Genomic DNA, 21,655 nt, shown 5'->3' with positions numbered 1-21,655 from the left:
CCGAGGTCCAAAACTACTGCTAACTAAATGGGTCGGCATTGTAGCCATAGACCCGTTCCTACTGGAAGGAAACTCGCCTAGTAATGCTGGCTGCTGAGGTGCTAAATCTAAGACTATCTGACTGCTGCTCCGGAACTCCCCGACTACAAATCTCATAAACACTAAATCAAATACTGATAACTAATCTCAGGGTAAAATGACTATTTTACCCTTGGTCAAAGTCAACTTCCTAGTTGACTCTACTCGCCGATTCCTACTATGAACTCGCCGAGTTCCCGGACTCACACTTATCTAACTCGCGACTCGACTCGCCGAGTCCCTCTACTTCTGGATCCTTGTTCTAACTCACTGAGTCCTCTTCCACTCGCTGATTCAACTCACAACTCTAAAATCGGAGATATCAGGAGGGTTTGCGCTCCGACTCACCGAGTCCAAGAACAACTCCTCGAGTCCTATGCATGTCCTCACTAAACAGTTGATTCTAATCGATTCCAGTGCATCCAATTCATAGATCTGAGCTTCTAGGGTCGATATAACACGTAAAGTTGCCAACTTTAGGTACATGCATTGAGGTATGAAGCTAAAACACCAAAATAAGCTAGAAATGGGAACCTAAGGTTTGGAACAAGGCCATGCTTTGCATAAAGGTAGCTACTTTGAGCTCTTGGGGCTTAATGATATCAAGATCTATAGCTCACTACCCTAAGGGAGCTCCAATCTCGATTTTGGACCTTGAAATGTCCCAAAAGTGGCAAAACAAGCATATATAAAGATCTACTAGGAAAATGAATAAGGTAGAGGCTTTATTACCAGATGAAGTAGCAAATGGAAGCTAGCTTCTGGATCTCCTTCTTCTCCTTTGCACCTTCTCTCTTTTCTTTTCTTCTACACTTCCAAAAATACACCAAAACACTCAAAATTAAGAAGGAATCACTCAAGCTCACCAATGGAGGGCTAGGGTTTTGAGAGGGAAACGCTTTAAAGGTGCTAGAGGCTGGGATGGGGGATATAAGGACGTTTAAATAGGGTACAAACCCTAAAGATTAGGGTTTCCTCCAGATTGGCCTACTCGTCGAGTTCAGGTGCGGACTCGCCGAGTAGATCACTTAAACCTCGCGTCCAACTTGGCATCTACTCGACGAGTTAGGACTACTACTCACCGAGTAGCTCTTTATAAAAGACATTTAATGAATTAATACGTACCATGAATGGGCATTACAAATGACTAATAAGCGCTAATTTTTGTTATATGTTGTTGATTTTTACAAAAGGTTATCCCACCATGTTCATTATTAAGCTCCAACATGGTAGGAAGTTCACAAACTTCCCAATAATAAGATACATTCAAGGCAGAGTAAGATAGGTGGACCTAGAAGATGTAGATGAGTTCTCTATTCATAAGTTGGATGATATCATGCTAGAGTTAGATTATTCGGTATCACTAGTTATTTACTACCACTTTCACTTGCCAAAATGTTGATTTGGACTTTGGAGTAAGATCATTATGTATAATTTAAATGTTATCGAACACATATTTAAATCATACAAATCTAAGATAGTGCACGGAATATAAGTATAATTTAAGCGTTATCAGATACATATTTAAACCATAAAATTAAGGGTAATTTTAAGCAACCATAGGTTCTTTTTGACTATGTCCTGAACTAATTTTGACATTAGAATTAGTTTTAACCTTAAATTTACTCCTACTTGATGATTCATAATTTCTTTTTTTGCATTAGGAATGGAGATGACTAGTTTAGGTGTGTGTATGATACGTAGGAAATTATATAATAGAAATGAGATCAAAAGTATTTACAAAACTCATATGATGGTGGTTGATCAGGTGTCATGGACCAAAAGGTGTCATGAACCAAAGAGGAAGTTGGTTTCATCTACGACCACAAGACGTAAAATAATGACTTTCGTAGTAGTAAGGTTAATATACATATATGCACGATATTAGGAGTGGTATCCAAGGAAGACACATGGTGGTTAGTAGGGAAAGTTTGTTTTGGGTGGTGATGTGCACGTGGCAAAGATATATCAAGAAACATATGTGGGAATATGTAAGTTTTTAAAGGAAGAGTTTACAAAAATGAGTGATATTTTTTAGGATCATGGATGGAATAATGTTGAGGAGATAGATAGCTCTATGTAAGGCTTCAACCCAATAGGCGAGAGAAGGTGTGTTTGAAAAACACTAGTATGAATCATGGTGTTTATGGTCCTTAGTGTTCTTTCTAATTTCTCATTTTGTTGGGAAGTGTGAGCACAAGAGAAATAGATATGGATACCTCTGAGTCACAAAGATGATGAAATTGAGTATTATCAAATTTATCATTGTTTTCATATTGAAAGGATTGAATATCCCGATTAAATTGAGTTTTAATGTGAGCACAAAAATGGAGGAATTTAAAGAAAATATCATATTTGAAATGTAACAAATATACCCGTAGAAAATGAGATTAATGATTAAGAAATATGATATAATATTAAATATCACTACTAATTTGCATTTTGCAATGGAGAACTCCATACATCTTAATTAATTGGCTAAAATGGGAAAATACACAAAAAAATCTAATAAAGTAAATGGAAGCTAACATGTTTGCCTACTGAGATGCTTCCCAAAATAGAAGATTTCTTTTTATACAATGAATAAAATGACTAGAAACCAAAATATGAAAAATGAGATGACCAGGGTAACCAAGACGCTTATACCATATAGTTGGGCTAATAGAGATAAGAGTTTAAGGAGACGAGCTTATGACGGGATAAAGATCCCATGAGCTGTCACATTGTAGGAGGGTTTGACGAGTCCGATAAACCTTCATGGAAAAACCAAATTCATCAAATTCAATAAAACATTTAATGTCATGAGTAAAAAATTAATAAAAAATAAATTTTATATATGTTATAAGAACGTGATTGAGAGAAATGATACATATGAATAATGGTGAGGAAGGGTGGTATCCTGTTTTAGTACAAAAAAAATTGATACATCACCAATTAATACCAAAGAATAAATTCAATTATTAGTAACAGAGTGTATATTATCTAAATTGACATGAAGATGAGAAGTGCATTATATTACATGTACTATATCAAGTTTGTTAAGAGACATGTATTAAACATTTGAGTGAGAGAAGTTGCTTGATCTTGAAAAGTTTGACTCGTATTAGCAACCAATGTCCATGGAGGAGGCAAGCTTGGTTTATCCGAGTAACAGTACAGGTGGGGACTAAAGGACTAGCCTAGTGGCTGGTGGAGCATTCGTTATTGAATTATGGTTGTTGGCGGAAGTTGGTAATGGGCTGGTGGCCTACTATGGAAATCAGTAGTGATGTTTGGGTTTGGCCCAACAAGATAGAAGGAAAGCGATGGTGTGTGGAGGCTCCACGAGATCCAGCCATACCCACACCCAAATATGTAGTGGGAAGTATGTTGTGGCAATGAGGGAGAAAATGTAATTTGATCGCGACAACAACATCTTCCACTACGGCCACAGTTTGTTGGATTCCTTGGTTGTAAAGACTAAAGAAGTTGTCGAGTGATCATTGTGAGAGGTTGGAAGCAACCGATGATGGACTTTATCCATTCTTTATTCTTCAACAAGTGACATAGTCTCCAAGAATTATGGTTGTGGTGAGCGACGACAGATGATACTAGCTATATAGTCAAATTTAGGGGAGGGCCCTTTGATGGTGTAGGAGACTAACTTTTTCTCAGGGATCATGTCATCAGTATTATCAAGAAGGTCAACAATCGACTTGATTTTGGTACAATAGTCAGTATTGGAGGAATCACTGATGGAGATGTTGTGTAGCTCGTTGTACAATTGAATTGCCTTTGCATCTTTATTGTCACAAAAAAAGTGCTTTAAGATTCTTCCATACCTTCTTCAAGTTCATCCGTAAAAGAGATTGTAAAATCGTTTCAAAAATCCATAATTTCACAATGAAATCAATGTCGTTTCTTTCAAATTTGTTAAAAGTAATTGGATTTTTTTTTGTTTGGTTCGTCGGGATGATCAACAACACCAAAACCAATGCAATGGGTTTTTCATAGTTCAAACAATCTAAATAAGAAATGATCAAATAAAAAATGAGAGGGATGTAAGACTTGATGTTGATGATGTCGTATGGCTTCTCAATTACGAGTTTTTCATAGAGGAGTTGTCAATGAAGAGAGACTGACACACTAGGGTTGAAGGTGGCTAGAATATCGAAGAGAAAGGAATGCTAGAATATCGAAGAGAAAGGAATATCGAAGAGAAAGGAATGCTAGAATATCGAAGAGAAAGGAATGCTAGAATTTACAAAGACTTGATAAGATTTTGTTCTGAAACCATATTATAATATTATAATATGACTTTCCCTGTGAAATATTGTCTCTCATTAATCATAATTTCTAAGAGAATACAAGGTAAAAATAAATACAAACTAGAGTCGTTAATGTGGGCCATGATGTACAAAGATCTATACCACCAATAATATGCACCAATAGGAAATACATATATTGAATGAACTATATATTTTTTTATAGATATAATCCTTTCTTGTCATTTAAATGCAATACTACCCATCATCGTATACAAAATTTCATATTTCGATATCATAAGATATTCGATTTTATAATTCTTCTATACAATAATTACGAATAAGATAACATTTCTAGTAACCGTAATCTAGTGGTTCACTTGATTAAGGCGTTCCTATATGGGAGGCCCCAAGTTCAAGTACAACGGGCTTCAACTAGGGCAGCAAGGAGAAGGTTCGCAACGTTGTTCAGCAGGCGTATCCGAATCTTTCACCAAATGGTAAACCTTCTTCAAGAGAGCTCGTAAAAAACAAGAATACCCTTTAATTAAAAATATATAACATTCATAGTAAATGGTTAACCTTAGTATTTCATTGGTTTTTAACGCATAAACGGTTCTCTTACACCAAGGTATAAAAATGAACACGAAATAATACATTTGTGTCAATTTTCTATTGAACCCAAATTATGAATATTACATATATCGTATTTAAGTGTATAAAGCTGGAAAAAAGTTCACAAAATCTACCCATTGATCAGTGATCACCAGTAATCTTATCATATCGTGAAATATTTTTTGCATAAAACTTTATATCAAACCCTGTTTAAAATGAAACATATTCTTTATAGATATTTTAGAACCATCAAGCTCGAATCTTTTGTCCTTTATTTTCCTCCGCGCCTTTTAATTATGTGTGTTGATAGAAAACCTAACACAATCATCACTCAAAGTACACCTCATACTCATGTAATGAAAAAACCCAAGTAATAAAATTCCTTAAATTTTTATCAAAAATGGATCAACACAAGAGTTGCGACAAGTGGAATTTGATCCATTTTTGAAATAACAAAAAATGGATCAAGATAGTGACTACTCAAACAACTACGGATATTTATATTTTATCCAAACACTCTCCCCTTTTTTATATGGAGTTCTTTATTTGACACGCATACGAAGTCGATGAAATTTCTAGGTTTTCATTCATTTGGCGCACATTACACCTGTTCTTGTGTCGCCTAGAATTCATGTTTGGACCCAAGGGAAATGGCTCCTACACAGACACACATAAATAAAGTTAGGGGCTGTTTTGCATATGTAAAAAGACGTGAATGCCCTTTGTCCAAATGAAAAAATCTATGATACCTGATTGCCAGCATTTGGGCCATTTGTGGTAAAGAGAATAGGATGACAACATTTATCTTCATTCATCAAGCTTGATTCCTGAAAGTGTGCAATTAAAGCAGCTTTTCCTTGAATTCGACCATATGCAAGACATGCCACTTTTCCACTGTGGAATTTCTCCCATTTTTTCCCATGAAATGACTGAAAAAACATATCAACATTATTTCATATTGTTTTTAATTCAACTGAAAAGACAACAAACATCACCTTGTGAAACTGCACTATCTGAAGTGGATCGATCATGTTTATAAATGCATACCCCATATTGCACCTATTCTGTTAAAAAGTATACATGAAACTTCACCTTTTATAGAAAATATGATTATGGGTGTATAAAAAAAAATGTGAAATAATACTTGCCTTGAAGTCAAGAGGCAGATAAATGAAATCATAAGTTCCTTGATTATGTTCATCAATTGCAGCCAACAGCATTGCTGAACTATACCTGCAATAATACGTAACTTAATAAACCCTAAAGTAAACCCTAACATATTGAATCTTGATGATATGTAGAATGAGAAACAATTACTTATTTGGAATATTTTTGATCATCAATGTTGTTCTAGAGTCTTCACCACGCAAGACACGTTGAATATCAAGTTCATATTTTTTGTCATCTGTGTGAGTGTGACAGGAAACAGTTTCATGTCTACCATGTGAGGTTCTTCTTGTTCTTCCCCTTGGCCTTATAAAAGATAATGGCAATGTAGTTTCTGTTTCCCTTTTGGGAGATTTATGGGTTTTATTAATATGTGGAGATGATGACATCATGGAATTAGGAGATGCTACTGGAATAACAACATCTGGTTTACAAGACTCCTCCATTCCGATTCCAATTCCGATTCCGATTGCTTGTTGTTTGTGTATAGGTGAAAATGAGAAGACAGGTGGCAGCATTTCTGATAACCCATGAAGATTGGGGAAGCTATGAGCACAGATGTTTTGATTATGAACATATGGAGGAGAATGTGACCAGATTACAGGGGTTAGATGATGATGATGATTTTGGAAGGTGTTATAAGGTGAACCCCTAAACATGTGTTCCATTTGTGGGATGTATGGATTCAACATATTATAGAAACTTTCATGGCTGATGGGTAGTGATTGATGATGGAAAGTAGGGTGTTCACAGGGAATTGAAAAGTCTGAAGTACTGATTTGAATTTGATCAGTGTTATTAAGTCCTTTAGTAATTGCAGGATTCTGTTGAGTGAAATATAATTTAGAATTTTCTTCCAATTCCATGCCTCCACTACTGCTGAACAGATCAAAATCTTCATCATCACCATTCATAGTAGCAGTAGTACAACCCAATTCATCAAGAACCCCGGAGAAGAGATCTTCTTCATCAGGAAGAAGACTTTCAATAGTTTGTGAATTTTTGGTACAAATTAATGATTTTTCCTCTTTAAGGCATGTGGGTTTGGGTGGGGTAACTGCAGAAAACTAATACTCTATTAGCTATGCATATAATAAACTAATCATGGTAACTACTCCCAGTTTACAAGTATAAGTGCAGATTGAATAATGCTCACCTTGCTTATCAGCTTTGAGAGTTGATTTTCCAGCATGTTCCTTGCAAAGTAAGGGACATTATCTTTCAGAAACTCGATAACAATTATAGATCTTTCAAGAAGACAATAAAGACAAAAGGTATTCTCATATAGGACATGATAGAATAAAACAAACACGTTAAATACTGACAATAGTTAAAGGAGTACCTCACTGGGAAAGTATGTTCTGTGATTGTACGTATCCTGTTGATCCTTAACAGCAACTGGCATGATAGGCAAAAGAAACCAACTGAAGATTGATGAAAGATCTAGAGGCTTTGAGTTAGTATAACTTGATCCCTCTTACAAGATTATCTGAAAACGATAAGAACTTATTCAGTACAGAAAGATTAAAGTTAACAGTTAACAGAATATGTGTTGTGAAAACATACACATGAACATGGAGGTTTTAGGCATATAAACTACTGCTAACCAGATACCCACTTTAAAAGAAACGAAAGAGATCACTCGGAACTTTTAAAAGTACTTATGAACAGCATCACAAGTTAATTACAGGTCTTCTTCCTTCTGTTTTTGGGTTATCCAAACCAATTCTTCCAACATTCGTACGAACCGCTTCATATTGTTGAAATTCGACTAAAATTCCGAAATTCAGATACAAAACTAATTTCACAAAGTTCATAGGAAACAATTCAAATCGTCGAATGTACACCAAACACCAAAATTCACAAAATTATAAGAAATTAAGCAACGAGACACAACTAAAAACAAAATAAACATGTAAAAATTCAGTATCAATCAAAGGAGCCGCGCTTACACCAACCACGACTGCTCCGATTTTGGGCATAAGTTGTCACAAAAGAAGGTAATCTAATTCTAACAGACATATCTGGGTTTGGAAAGTTAGAAAATTAGGTAAACCAGAACTAACCAGCGACCTACTCCTTTTGCGAAATTCGAAGCAACAAACGTGTATGAGCTTCTTTCACTAAGATGTACGCATCCACATGTTCACCGGAGACTGTAAAGATGTGTGAGAGACGAGGAAGAGGAAAGTTGGCCGGAGGGTAGATGTAGTCCGGTGACCGGTGAGCTATAGGTGTGTCTGTGTAGCTTTGAAGGAGAAAAGGACAAAATGTGAAAGAAATGAAATGGGCGCGTTTTGTGTGTTTGCGTGGGACAGTTAAATTAATTAAGATAATACGCAAGCTATAAATAATAATTGGAGTAGTGTTAGGCCAAGATCAATGTTTTAAACCCGATTATATAATATGAATTAAGTAAAATTAAATAATGTGTTTTAACAAGATAAGTTAAAAAAAAAAACGGGATTTGAATATATGTAATTTTCAGAGAATTAATTATTAGGTAAATTTCGATTGCTTAAAAGTTTAATACAGAAAATGATAGAAATATATTTTTTATGTGTCATTGAATTATTAATTTCAAATGTAGAAATTTATTGCCTATTTTTGTACCGGTTTTTGTTCGATGCTTGTTTTTCTTCATAATAAAGTTATCAGTATACTAGTTTTTTTCTTTTTTAAATTAATTTAGGATTAAGATTTAAGAAGATTGGTAATATAGGTGATCATAAATAAATTACCAGAAAAATAATTACTTGATCCATGAAAAATAATTGCTTTAATCAAACACTAAAAAAATATAATACACGGTTACAAATACACATCCAAATATTATTTTATTATAACATGAAATTATTATTCAATAATGGTATATTTTTTCTTTAAAATGGTTTTAACCGACAATTACGATAATGTAATGGGTCGTGGATTTTGTAGATGGCCCATGCCATCTTTTAATTATTTCATATGTAAAAGTATAGAATTAGTTGTCACTTCATTAATATATCATATATATTTTTAATAAGAAATATTTATATGATTCGAATATATAAGATGATAAATTTAAACGGGAGATTAGACGGTCAAAAGGTTGCAAATAAGTTGAGTCGAATCAAGAATAACTAGCCTCGATCTCAGTTTGTTTAAAAATTTTAGAGCTTAAGTTCGAGTTCGGCTTGTTTTGAGTTTTATGGTATGGAGCTTGAGATCGGTTTGTATAGATTTATATAGATTCGGATTCGGCTCGGTTTGTATAGATTTATATAGATTCGGATTCGGCTTGTACACGGTACACCTTAACTCGTTAAAATGATAATTATTAATAAAATAATTACTAATTTTAATATATAAAAATAGAAATATTTTTTAATATATATATATATATATATATATATATATATATATATATATAGATCCGGTAAGAATTTTTTTTGGTAGGAAGGTAAGAAGTTTTTTTTCTACATATTTTTTTGACGAACAAAAAAAATGAATCACTAGATGATTCATTTGTAAGATGATTCACAATAAAAAAATTCCCAAAAAAACATATTTATGATTCATTTTTAAGTAAATTAAGAAAAAATTCAATTTTATGACAATTTTAGTGAATAACAACAAAATCATTATATAAATGAATCATCGAGATGTTTTTTTTAGATTTTTTTCTTGTAAATCATCTTACAAATGAATCATCTAATGATTCATTTTGTTTGTTCGCGAAAAAAATATGTAGAAAAAAAAAAAAAACTTCTTACCTTCCTACCAAAAATTTCCTTCTTATTTGATCTTAACTATATATATATATATATATATATATATATATATATATATATATATATATATATATATATATATATATATATATATATGCTCGTTTTGGGATCGTGAGCCTAATCGAGCTTAGTTGTAACATCCAAAAAATTATAAAGTAAAATTATCATTTTTAGTTCAACCATAAACATCATTCAATCATTCAAATGTATATTAGAGTATAATTCTCAAAATCATAGAGTGCGGAAACATTGGTGGATGCGTTGCGATCAAGCCGGGCCCTTCCCTCGCGAACCGGGATTACCTTAAAAACATTTTAAACATAAACCGTAAGCATAAAGCTTACTGAGTTCCCTAAAATACCACATAACATGCATATCTGCCAGCTCAGGATTATACCGAGTCTATTTCAACTCATGTGTTGGCTCAAGCCGTACCGGGTATATTTCACCCACATGTCTATTTCAACTCATATGTTAGCACGAGGCTGTACATGGTTTATTTCACCCTCCGAGTCTATTTCACCCCACATACATATAGCAAACATGCACATAGGCATACATACATACAACAGGAGTCACAAAGACTACAAGCACATACAATCCTAATGTCCTACAGTATATTGAGCAAACTCACCTCATTCCGTTGACAATCCAACAGATGCTCGAGCTACTAGACTGAAAATCCCCGCACTAACCAATCAAATACAATTATGATCAATAATCAAGTCATAAACCATAATCGGGAATTAATTCACTGATCACAACTCATAGGGTAAAGGACTATTTTACCCTTCCCCTCAACTGGCCTAAAGACCAAAGCCCAAACTCAATTGCACTAAAAGTCCAATAACCGACCCAAATCCGAAAGACGTATAAGGCCCAATTCCATAAAAGCCCAACCAAAAGCCCAAAATGTCAGCTATCCATCCTCACGCCATGACCGGTCCTTCGTTATGTCGTGAGATCCCGCTCCGTTCGATTCCATCTCATCCCGACTCAACTCAGTCAACTCAGACATAAAAAGTCACTGGAGCTAACCTCACATCGTGAGAAACATTCTCCCATGCCGTAAACTCCAATAAGCTAACCAGAAACGGGATCATTCAACCCTCATGTCATGAGACCCCAAGTCTCACATCGTGAGAACAGTCTAAAGCTAAAAGTCCAACTTTTTAGTCCTTAATCCATTTAGCCTTGAACCTTAATTTTCTAAATGGTCTTATAACTCTATTATACACTGGAAAGTTGATGCTTTTGAGACATATATGTCCAATACATGTCTAGATCTCATTTAGGTCAAAAGTTAAAGAAAAGACATCCAACTTACATGCAAGGTTCCAAAAATCAACCATTCACTAGATTCGAACTCCATATCACTCTTAAGACCCTAATAACACATAAAGTTGCCAACTTTATGGTTTCCATTTGTCACACCCCGAAAACCAAAGGCGGAAACGTCTCCGGGGTTGACTACCACGTTGTGTATCAAATCCAATGTACATAGTATTCACAGTAAACAAACATTACATTACATATATATGAAAGTTTACATGTGTTTCAAAAGTAAAGTTATACAAATATACATATGCATCATATTAACAAAAGTTGAGACGAGTCTTCTACGCACTCCGTCTTCGCCAAAAGAGATCACCGGGTACCTGTCTAACTTGGACCTGAGAATACAAGCGGTTTGAAAATCAGCATAAAGCTGGTGAGTTCATAAGCGGTTTTGTTTTGTGAAAATGTATCGGTTTCCTTTAGTTTCCGAAAAGATTTGTTATCCAAGAAAATCCCATATTTTCTTATGTGAAATTGTTTAAGTTATCGTTTGTTACCAATTCGATTATGTATCGTATTTACCCCAGGAAAACCCCATATTTTCCTAATTGTAAGATCAATAATATATCACAAAGTATAGTTTAGCACACAAAACTATATAATGAAAATCTTGGGATCACTATCCCGAAAGACATATAAGTTAGTTTGAGATATTCGAAAGTACGGTTCAAGATCATGGGACTATCATCCCGAACTAACACGAGATAAGTTGATGTATATATGTAAATATAGATTTGAAACCATGGGATCACTATCCCGAATAAGATACAAATTTTAGAACCCATGGGATCACTATCCCGTATAAGATATAGATTTAGAAAACCTTGGGATCACTATCCTGAAAGACATATAAGTTAGTTTGAGATATTCGAAAGTACGGTTCAAGATCATGGGACTATTATCCCGAACTAACACGAGATAAGTTTATGTATGTATGTAAATATAGATTTGAAACCATGGGATCACTATCCCGAATAAGATACAAATTTTAGAACCCATGGGATCACTATCCCGTATAAGATATAGATTTAGAAAACCTTGGGATCACTATCCCGAATAGTTCACAGATTTAGAAACCATGGGATGGAAAGACATCCCGTACAAGTTGTAGACATAAAACCATGGGATCACTATCCCGAACTAGATACCAAATAGTTTAGTTAATACCATGGGATCACTATCCCGAAAGAGATATAAGAATAAACCATGGGATCATTATCCCGTATAGGACATAGATATAGAATAGTTTGATAATACCATGGGATCACTATCCCGAAAGAGACATAGAAACAATACCATGGGATCACAATCCCGAAAGAGACATAGAATATAGATACAAAACCATGGGATCACTATCCCGAACGAAATAAAGATCCTGAACCCAAACTGTGAATAAGCTGGTGTTAATACATATTGTGAGTCGGGTAACCATACTGATACGACAACGTGACCTCCTTGACGTTTGTCAGACGTCGAACGATATCCAGAAATTTGTCACCCTAGGCGTGCCCGCCTAACTGTAGCTAGCAGTTAAGGTGTGGGATTGTCAGTCCCGAATAGATCTATTCACAAATTCCGCGCTCTCCCTCCAGGAGACTCTGGTTACACTTCCAGAAAGGATTTACTAATCATCCATAAAGGTTAGTGACTATCTCACAAGCTAGTACTAAACTATTCACAGGGTTCTTATAAGATATTGACATACAGAAAGTTATGAAACTTAGTACAGTAAAGTATAGATACATACATGAAATCATCGGATAATACATTCAAATGATACGGAGATAAACTGAACAGACATAGTTTATCTAATAATTTAGTACAGATATCAGTATACGATAGAAAGCACAGTAAAGACCCCCAAATTATTCCCATAATAATTTGATTAGTTTGATTGTTTCTTAACTAAAATCCATTTAGTTGAAATCGAGTAGTCATTCCTTATGCTCAGCATAATACATAAGGAGTGAAAGAGTTTATAGATTTGTCAGATAATGTTTGAAACACATTAATATTGTGATTGGAAAACAGTTTTAGTTTGCTTGTATTCCACCCCTGAAAACATTGAAAACAGTGAAAAAGCCGTAGGGGTATGAACTCACCGAACGAGGTACGAGACGGTTTGGATGCTAAGAGTTGATCCGGAACTTGTAAACACACGAGGTTCCTAATTATCATGTAAAGATACACATTTGTATCTAATTAGGACTTAGATTGATTGTCGGATAGGGACAATTGCTTCAGGTCGCGATAACACTCCGATACAAGTGTTTGGTGGGACCCGGGTGGCGTTTAGGGACATGAATGGCACAAGGGACTTGGGAAATGAGTTGGGACATCAAAGGAACACTCCTATTAAGGGAGTTTACGGCCAAAACACCCTTCCCCATGAGTTTACGGCCGTAAACTCATGATGGGTGATTTATGGTGCCTTTTGGACTTCCAACACTTAGGGAATGATTTCTAGACTTGGTTTAAGGACTTGGAATGATTCAAAACATCAATTTGATCCCCTTTAAGGGAGTTTACGGCCTAGCATGGCTCCAAGGCCGTAAACCCTTATTTGTCCAAGAAAATGGTGTTAATTGTTGCTAGAACAAATCACATGTGATTGGTAGAATTAATCCAAGGCCTAACATGAGTTTGCATGTGATTTTTGAGGTGTTTGTGGAGTTTACGGCCCATGAAGCTCCCTTCATGGCCGTAAACTCTAATACATGGTGCTCCAAGGTGTTTCAAGGTCTAGAACTTGCATGAAAGGACTTCTAAAATTCATCTAAGGGCCTTAGGGGTGTGTAGTTTGCATTCTAACACCAAAATTTTTGGAGTTTACGGCCCAAGAACATGTCTTGGCCGTAAACCCTTAGAAACCAGGTGATCCCATGGTTTTCTAAATCTATATACGGGATAGTGATCCCATGGTTTTCTAAATCTATATACGGGATAGTGATCCCATGGTTTCTAAATTTGTGAACTATTCAGGATAGTGATCCCAAGGTTTTCTAAATCTATATCTTATACGGGATAGTGATCCCATGGGTTCTAAAATTTATATCTTATTCAGGATAGTGATCCCATGGTTTCAAATCTATATTTACATATATACATCAACTTATCTCGTGTTAGCTCGGGATGATAGTCCCATGATCTTGAACCGTACCTTCGAATATCTCAAACTAACTTATATGTCTTTCGGGATAGTGATCCCAAGATTTTCATTATATAGTTTTGTGTGCTAAACTATACTTTATGATATATTATTGATCTTACAATTAGGAAAATATGGGGTTTTCCTGGGGTAAATACGATACATAATCGAATTGGTAACAAACGATAACTTAAACAATTTCACATAAGAAAATATGGGATTTTCTTGGATAACAAATCTTTTCGGAAACTAAAGGAAACCGATACATTTTCACAAAAAAAAACCGCTTATGAACTCACCAGCTTTATGCTGATTTTCAAATCGCTTGTATTCTCAGGTCCAAGTTAGACAGGTACCCGGTGATCTCTTTTGGCGAAGACGGAGTGCGTAGAAGACTCGTCTCAACTTTTGTTAATATGATGCATATGTATATTTGTATAACTTTACTTTTGAAACACATGTAAACTTTCATATATATATGTAATGTAATGTTTGTTTACTGTGAATACTATGTACATTGGATTTGATACACAACGTGGTAGTCAACCCCGGAGACGTTTCCGCCTTTGGTTTTCGGGGTGTGACAAATGGAAACCATAAAGTTGGCAACTTTATGTGTTATTAGGGTCTTAAGAGTGATATGGAGTTCGAATCTAGTGAATGGTTGATTTTTGGAACCTTGCATGTAAGTTGGATGTCTTTTCTTTAACTTTTGACCTAAATGAGATCTAGACATGTATTGGACATATATGTCTCAAAAGCATCAACTTTCCAGTGTATAATAGAGTTATAAGACCATTTAGAAAACTAAGGTTCAAGGCTAAATGGATTAAGGACTAAAAAGTTGGACTTTTAGCTTTAGACTGTTCTCATGATGTGAGACTTGGGGTCTCATGACATGAGGGTTGAATGATCCCGTTTCTGGTTAGCTTATTGGAGTTTACGGCATGGGAGAATGTTTCTCACGATGTGAGGTTAGCTCCAGTGACTTTTTATGTCTGAGTTGACTGAGTTGAGTCGGGATGAGATGGAATCGAACGGAGCGGGATCTCACGACGTAACGAAGGACCGGTCATGGCGTGAGGATGGATAGCTGACATTTTGGGCTTTTGGTTGGGCTTTTATGGAATTGGGCCTTATACATCTTTCGGATTTGGGTCGGTTATTGGACTTTTAGTGCAATTGAGTTTGGGCTTTGGTCTTTAGGCCAGTTGAGGGGAAGGGTAAAATAGTCCTTTACCCTATGAGTTGTGATCAGTGAATTAATTCCCGATTATGGTTTATGACTTGATTATTGATCATAATTGTATTTGATTGGTTAGTGCGGGGATTTTCAGTCTAGTAGCTCGAGCATCTGTTGGATTGTCAACGGAATGAGGTGAGTTTGCTCAATATACTGTAGGACATTAGGATTGTATGTGCTTGTAGTCTTTGTGACTCCTGTTGTATGTATGTATGCCTATGTGCATGTTTGCTATATGTATGTGGGGTGAAATAGACTCGGAGGGTGAAATAAACCATGTACAGCCTCGTGCTAACATATGAGTTGAAATAGACATGTGGGTGAAATATACCCGGTACGGCTTGAGCCAACACATGAGTTGAAATAGACTCGGTATAATCCTGAGCTGGCAGATATGCATGTTATGTGGTATTTTAGGGAACTCAGTAAGCTTTATGCTTACGGTTTATGTTTAAAATGTTTTTAAGGTAATCCCGGTTCGCGAGGGAAGGGCCCGGCTTGATCGCAACGCATCCACCAATGTTTCCGCACTCTATGATTTTGAGAATTATACTCTAATATACATTTGAATGATTGAATGATGTTTATGGTTGAACTAAAAATGATAATTTTACTTTATAATTTTTTGGATGTTACAACTAAGCTCGATTAGGCTCACGATCCCAAAACGAGCATATATATATATATATATATATATATATATATATATATATATATATATATATATATATATATATATATATATATATATATATATATAGTTAAGATCAAATAAGAAGGAAATTTTTGGTAGGAAGGTAAGAAGTTTTTTTTTTCTACATATTTTTTTCGCGAACAAACAAAATGAATCATTAGATGATTCATTTGTAAGATGATTTACAAGAAAAAAATCTAAAAAAAACATCTCGATGATTCATTTATATAATGATTTTGTTGTTATTCACTAAAATTGTCATAAAATTGAATTTTTTCTTAATTTACTTAAAAATGAATCATAAATATGTTTTTTTGGGAATTTTTTTATTGTGAATCATCTTACAAATGAATCATCTAGTGATTCATTTTTTTTGTTCGTCAAAAAAATATGTAGAAAAAAATATGTAGAAAAAAATGTGTAGAAAAAAAACTTGGGAATTTTTTTATTGTGAATCATCTAGTGTACACTGCGGTTAAACCTGGGCAGTTATGTAGTTGTGTCTACGGTCAATATAGCCTGGCCAACTATATTCATTCGAGACACGGCCAACATGTGCTTATGAGTGACTGTGGTTCGCAAAATGCCTAAAACTTACCTAATATCTCAAACAACGAATCGTCGCTGCAACGAACCATGAAATACTATGGGAGTATTTCTCGAACCAATCGTTCGTAGAAAACCCTCGTATACGCGATGTTACTTGATCAATCCGTTAGCGATAAAATGTTCTGCCTTGATAACTCCTTCTTGCTTTATCGCTTAGTATGATGCTATATCTGTCTTGATGAGATATCCCCTGTTCAATATCTCTTGATTCAATTCAGAGGACTTATAATCCTCTCTTTCCTGATCTTTATAGATCAAGATGCCTCCGATAAAGAGACCCAGCTCGAAGAACAATGATAATCCTCCTCCGCCAACACCTTCTCCTCAATTTGATCTCGCATCACTTCAAATAGTTCTGACTGCTGCAATGGTGGCAACTATGTCTCAAATGAATCCCGGTAGCTCCGGAGGTGGTCCCCAACCTCAAAACCCAGAAGGCAGCTAGGAACACCGAAGAGGGGGTTCCTACAAAGACTTCATGAATGCGAAATATGTGCCTGTTCGGAGTCTGATAAAGTCAAGTTTGCTGCCTGTACTTTCCTCGATAAAGCCCTGACTTGGTGGAACGGCCGAGTCAAATCCTTAACTCTACCTGTAGCGAATGCCATGGGTTGGGAAGCTATGAAGGAGCTTCTTCTCGCAGAGTATTGCCCTCGGGGCGAAATCCAGAAACTGGAACACGAACTCTAGAACTTGAAGATGAAAGGTTCTAACATAGCTGCTTATACTTCAAGATTCGATGACCTGGCGTTACTCTGTCCGGGAATGGTTACCCCGGAGAGTAAAAAGATCGAAAGATTCATCTGGGGATTGACCCAGCCAACCAAGGGGAATGTCTTGGCTGCGAAGCCAGACACGTACGACATTGCTAAATGTCTTGCGAAAATCTTGATCGATCACGAAGACAACTATGATGAAGAAACTACCACTCCTGAGTCAGACACAAGTGGAGGTGAAAGTAGAAAGAAATCTTGGAACAAGCGAAAGGCCCAGAGTACGAGGGGGTATTCCAAGAAACAGCAAACGGTAGCAGTCCATGCTGCTACTGCCTCTATTGCTGTCTCAGCTGTCGGTTCTATAGCCCAAACTCCTACCAGTGGATACACTGGCAATCTTCCTTGGTGTGGTAAGTGCAATTACCATCACCACATCCCTGGTCCGTGTCGCAAAAAGAGCTGCGACAACTGTGGCAAGAAGGGCCATCTGTCTCGAACCTGCAGGAAACCGTCCAAGTCAATGAACCAATCAGCGGGAGCAGGAATCAGTCCAGCCTGCTACAATTGTGGCGAAGCAGGGCACTTCAAGAGGAATTGCCCCAAGACAACTACCACCACTGATCCCTCTGTCGCCGCAGGTATAATTCTCTTTGATAACTCTTATACATGCAACTCTCTTCGATTCTTGTGATTGAAGGGAAACCTGTTATCCATCTATTCGAATGTTTTCTAAGCCCGATTCCTCGTGTGTGATCGAGATGTGCATCATCGAGACGACTAACCAATGAGATGGAGAACACTAACTTCGCGCCTATAGATTGAATCCTCGGTCCAGAGGACTATTCTGTTCCATTTGGTTAAATGATAAACCTTTTGCGATAATACCTTGATGCTAAGTTTAACATGGAATGACGGAGTCCCATTCATGTTGTTATCTTGGTTTCGAGAGGGTCGCCTGTCTATATCTTTTCCTCGACCTAACTCTCATGATTTTCGGCATCAAACTATCGTATTGTGTCATGCTTTACAACTCCAGAGTTTTCCTGGTACGAACTATCGCATACCTCATTTCTGTGGTCGTTTAAAAACGAGAAGTTAGTAGCTCTTCCTACTAAAGGTCTGTCCCGAAGAGTTTCCGGGAATTTCATTCGAACGTCTAAAGTTTAATTCCACATCGTATGTTTTGAAATCTTCGTGGAGACCGATTCCACTTGAGAAAGTGATGATCCAAAATATCGAATCCGTTCGAGTTTCATTTCAAACTCATGATCTATATCCTATTCTTTGAATTTCGGGACGAAATTCCCTCTAACGGGGGGATAATGTAACAACCCGAAATTTGTTCGTCGCCAAAACCCGTTCTACCCGGAAAGTCGCCGTTATCGGATTCGTTCCGATTTCCCTTTTGAAATTATTTGTATAATTTATATGTTTATTTTATCCTAATGAGTGTCTAAAGCACTCAGGAACTTATGTTATTCGCCCAAAATGATTATTTCACGAGTTTTTAAAATGTTCCCGTCGGGTGACGGAAACTCAATCGGGTGCGACCAAAAGCCGCGGTTAGCGTAGGTATCGGATAGAATTCCACCGTGTGCAAATTTTGGGAGCTATATAAACAAGTTTCAGCCTTCATTTGAAGCTTTTTCCTTCTCTCACTACTCTCTCTCTAACCTCTCTCCAAAATCCAAAGATTTAGTGTCCAAAACTCAATTTTAAGGCTTCAAATCCTTAAGGTACCTTCCTAGCCTTAATCTATAGCATGTTTAGCTTCCAAATTAGACACTTAAACATGAAATTGGACAAAATACATGAGTTTATGGCCTAAGAAGGTGCTTAGGCCGTGAACACCCAAGATGGTGGGTTTTGAGCCTTTAAACCCTTCCTTGACTAGTTTGGACCTTGGATATGGCTATGGGACTTTAAAATAAGTAATCTAAACATGTAATACTTGCATTTTGTGATGTTTAGAGGAGTTTACGGCCAAGGAATATTCTTGGGCCGTAAACTCATATAATGAGGGTTTTTATGCCCTTAAACCCTTCCAAATCACCCCTATAGCTTAGATATGAATTATAGGACTTTGATTCTTGCATTTGGACACTTGAAACATAAATTTTGAGGGACTTAGATGAGTTTACGACCAAGGAGAGTTCTTGGGCTGTAAACTCCACTAAACTTGGCATAAATCTCATTCTAAGGTGTTAGAAAGCCATCCAACACCACCAAAAGCCTTGGAATAAATCAAGGGACCAACCAAAAATACTTTGAGGGCCAAAAACACAACATTTATGGGGTTTCTAAGGGTTTACGGCCAAGACATGTTCTTGGGCCGTAAACTCCAAAAATTTTGGTGTTAGAATGCAAACTACACACCCCTAAGGCCCTTAGATGAATTTTAGAAGTCCTTTCATGCAAGTTCTAGACCTTGAAACACCTTGGAGCACCATGTATTAGAGTTTACGGCCATGAAGGGAGCTTCATGGGCCGTAAACTCCACAAACACCTCAAAAATCACATGCAAACTCATGTTAGGCCTTGGATTAATTCTACCAATCACATGTGATTTGTTCTAGCAACAATTAACACCATTTTCTTGGACAAATAAGGGTTTACGGCCTTGGAGCCATGCTAGGCCGTAAACTCCCTTAAAGGGGGTCAAATTGGTGTTTTGAATCATTCCAAGTCCTTAAACCAAGTCTAGAAATCATTCCCTAAGTGTTGGAAGTCCAAAAGGCACCATAAATCACCCATCATGAGTTTACGGCCGTAAACTCATGGGGAAGGGTGTTTTGGCCGTAAAATCCCTTAATGGGAGTGTTCCTTTGATTTCACAACTCATTTCCCAAGTCCCTTGTGCCATTCATGTCCCTAAACGCCACCCGGGTCCCACCAAACACTTGTATCGGAGTGTTATCGCGACCTGAAGCAATTGTCCCTATCCGACAATCAATCTAAGTCCTAATTAGATACAAATGTGTATCTTTACATGATAATTAGGAACCTCGTGTGTTTACAAGTTCCGGATCAACTCTTAGCATCCAAACCGTCTCGTACCTCGTTCGGTGAGTTCATACCCCTACGGCTTTTTCACTGTTTTCAATGTTTTCAGGGGGGAATACAAGCAAACTAAAACCGTTTTCCAATCACAATATTGATGTGTTTCAAGCATTATCTGACAAATCTATAAACTCTTTCACTCCTTATGTATTATGCTGAGCATAAGGAATGACTACTGGATTTCAACTAAATGGATTTTAGTTAAGAAACAATCAAACTAATCAAATTATTATGGGAATAATTTGGGGGTCTTTACTGTGCTTTCTATCGTATACTGATATCTGTACTAAATTATTAGATAAACTATGTCTGTTCAGTTTATCTCCGTATCATTTGAATGTATTATCCGATGATTTCATGTATGTATCTATACTTTACTGTACTAAGTTTCATAACTTTCTGTATGTCAATATCTTATAAGAACCCTGTGAATAGTTTAGTACTAGCTTGTGAGATAGTCACTACCCTTTATGGATGATCAGTAAATCCTCTCCGGAAGTGTAACCAGAGTCTCCTGGAGGGAGAGCGCGGAATTTGTGAATAGATCTATTCGGGACTGACAATCCCACACCTTAACTGCTAGCTACAGTTAGGCGGGCACGCCTAGGGTGACAAATTTCTGGATATCGTTCGACGTCTGACAAACGTCAAGGAGGTCACGTTGTCGTATCAGTATGGTTACCCGACTCACAATATGTATTAATACCAGCTTATTCACAGTTTGGGTTCAGGATCTTTATTTCGTTCGGGATAGTGATCCCATGGTTTTGTATCTATATTCTATGTCTCTTTCGGGATTGTGATCCCATGGTATTGTTTCTATGTCTCTTTCGGGATAGTGATCCCATGGTATTATCAAACTATTATATATCTATGTCCTATATGGGATAATGATCCCATGGTTTATTCTTATATTTCTTTCGGGATAGTGATCCCATGGTATTAACTAAACTATTTGGTGTCTAGTTCG

General features: G+C 36.4%; 1 protein-coding gene across 4 annotated transcripts; it reads right to left on the bottom strand.

Moving 5' to 3' along the window:
- Positions 1-5,308: 5,308 nt before the first annotated feature.
- ML1 (MEI2-like protein 1) lies at positions 5,309-8,430 on the bottom strand. Of its 4 annotated transcripts, none has more exons than XM_078991088.1 (8): positions 8,171-8,430; positions 7,447-7,593; positions 7,261-7,300; positions 6,255-7,161; positions 6,086-6,170; positions 5,933-6,001; positions 5,687-5,866; positions 5,309-5,594 (listed from the first exon to the last, which is right to left on the bottom strand). In XM_078991088.1, the coding sequence occupies exons 2-8, from the start codon at positions 7,507-7,509 to the stop codon at positions 5,466-5,468; spliced, it is 1,473 nt and encodes a 490-aa protein (XP_078847214.1). In that variant the 5' UTR covers positions 7,510-7,593; positions 8,171-8,430; the 3' UTR covers positions 5,309-5,465. The 4 variants fall into 4 exon arrangements, with proteins under 4 accessions (XP_078847214.1, XP_078847215.1, XP_078847216.1 ...); XM_078991089.1 differs by lacking the exon at positions 8,171-8,430 and adding an exon at positions 7,671-8,112; XM_078991090.1 differs by lacking the exon at positions 8,171-8,430 and having other exon boundaries at positions 6,255-7,171; positions 7,447-7,585.
- Positions 8,431-21,655: the final 13,225 nt, after the last annotated feature.

This window comes from Lactuca saligna, chromosome 4, assembly GCF_052625555.1.
Source record: "Lactuca saligna cultivar CGN05327 chromosome 4, ASM5262555v1, whole genome shotgun sequence".
Lineage (NCBI taxonomy): Eukaryota > Viridiplantae > Streptophyta > Magnoliopsida > Asterales > Asteraceae > Lactuca > Lactuca saligna.
Note: the sequence above shows the minus strand (reverse complement) of the source record. Positions and strands in the feature narration are given on the sequence as shown.

Excerpts from the sequence above, each read along its gene's own strand:
- ML1 (XM_078991088.1), bottom strand. The coding sequence starts at position 7,509 with ATGCCAGTTGCTGTTAAGGATCAACAGGATACGTACAATCACAGAACA. Across the intron at positions 6,002-6,085 it reads ATCTGCCTCTTGACTTCAAG|AATAGGTGCAATATGGGGTA; the intron begins GCAAGTATTATT and ends ACTTTTTAACAG. Across the intron at positions 5,867-5,932 it reads AGATAGTGCAGTTTCACAAG|TCATTTCATGGGAAAAAATG; the intron begins GTGATGTTTGTT and ends ATGTTTTTTCAG.